General features: G+C 58.0%; 1 protein-coding gene across 11 annotated transcripts in view; it reads right to left on the bottom strand.

The window, feature by feature from the left end:
• Celf5 (CUGBP Elav-like family member 5) overlaps positions 1-1599 on the bottom strand; it is a 25796-nt gene that overhangs the window by 15298 nt on the left and 8899 nt on the right. For 8 of the 11 annotated variants that reach the window (XM_010634846.3, XM_010634845.3, XM_033759428.1 and 5 more), the window contains exon 2: positions 176-227. In XM_010634846.3, coding sequence (XP_010633148.2) covers positions 176-227 — 52 coding nt within the window. The remainder of the gene's footprint in view (positions 1-175; positions 228-1599) is intronic. The other 3 variants (XM_010634847.3, XM_033759429.1, XM_019209161.2) reach the window with 1 other exon arrangement.

Consider the following 1599-nt stretch of genomic DNA (forward strand, 5'->3'; position numbering starts at 1 on the left):
GGCCCTCAGAGACCCCATCAGGATACCCATCACCGAGCCCTAAAGAGAGCAGTGTATCTCCAAGCTGGGGAAGCAGCCACGCTGGCCAGACCCCCACACCTGGGCCCTTCCTGCCCGACCCTTCCGCCCCCCTCCCCACCGCCCCCCAGTCTGGTGACCATGGACAGATGACAACTACCTCCGCGGCTCTCGCTATCAGCGGGCTTCACCTGGATTGGCCGCGCCATCTGTGAGGAGAGAGAGGAGGGAAGAGTGAACGTTGGCGGTGTGCGAGGGAGCACGGGCAGGGGACTTGCCTCAGCTCTGCCCAGTGTCCCTGCTCACCTCCCCTGCTGTGGTACCCACCAGCCTCAGGGCCTCAAAACACCCCAGTCAAACCTGCAGGGTGGGCGTATCTGGCAAACTCTTAGTTAGCCTTCAAAACCCAATGACAATTATCCTTTCTTCCTGGAAGTCTCCTTGTCCTCTCTAAAAGTGACAGATTGTTTGCAAAAATGGCCCAATTCCTCCAGTGCCCTGTATGTCGGGTGACTTTGCAATTCCTGCCATCAAGAACTAAAACCTATTTCCCCAGCCCTGACATTAGACCTGACCAGGAGACTTTTCCTGACCAACAGAATGAGGTGCCCATAAAGTCGTGAATACAGAGCCTTTGTCTCGCCCTTCCCGGCACACTGGAGCTGCCAGTTGGATAAATACAAGCTACTGAGTGACACCCACCCCTAGGAGAGACCAGTGGAGTCCAAATGACGCAGGCCCACTACAGAATCACTAGCAGAAAAATTGGCCAAGATACCTTGTTACTTGGCAGCCGCTGACTGATACACCCAGAGAGCCACTTTCAGCCAGCTCCCACCAGGGGCACCGAAACACCTGAGTAGACCAGTGAACCATCAGGAGCCACTGCCCTGAATTCCTCCACTCCCACCCTGGCCCTGAAGAGAGCCTCCCCTCCCCACACATACACAGTCCTGGGCATGAGCAAATGGCTATATTTGAGGACAGACACAAGGGGTGTGGGAGCAGAGAGGCATTTGCTTATCCCCAGTCCTGGGACAGAACCCCAGTCTCTTCTTGGAGCCTCCTGAACTCCTACACATCCTTCAAAACCCAGCTCAAAACCCCCAAGCAGGCAAGCCCACCTTGCTTCTGCCTCAGGAGTGACAGTGTTAGCACCTCGCTCTGTCACCCTCCTGCCTGGAGACAGCTGATCCCACACAGGGCAGGCTAAGTGAGGAATCAGAGCTGAATAGCCCAGTGAAAGTGGCCAAGGCCCAGCTACACAGACAGGCACCCATGGCTAAAACAGGTGCTTGTCCCAGAGCCACCCAGGAGAGGGCCCCCAGGTCCCTTCAGCCCCAGAGGCAAGGACCTGCACCCATCTTAAGCGGTCCCATGAGGCCCAGAAGGAAGGGGCCAGATGTCCCAGTCCACAGCGGAGAGAGCTTCCTGACTGCGGCCCAGGGAACTCCCCACCGGCGGCGTCCAGTGGAGCGCGCCCCCATTTCCCATCCGTGTACCCCCAAGTCTCCGGCCTCTGAATCCCTCCCTTCTCAGACGCCCCCCACCTCCGAGAAGACCCTCAGCCTGGCGCCCCTC

This window comes from Fukomys damarensis, unplaced genomic scaffold (assembly GCF_012274545.1).
Source record: "Fukomys damarensis isolate Sample0158 unplaced genomic scaffold, DMR_v1.0_HiC HiC_scaffold_37, whole genome shotgun sequence".
In the NCBI taxonomy this organism is placed as follows: Eukaryota; Metazoa; Chordata; class Mammalia; order Rodentia; family Bathyergidae; genus Fukomys; species Fukomys damarensis.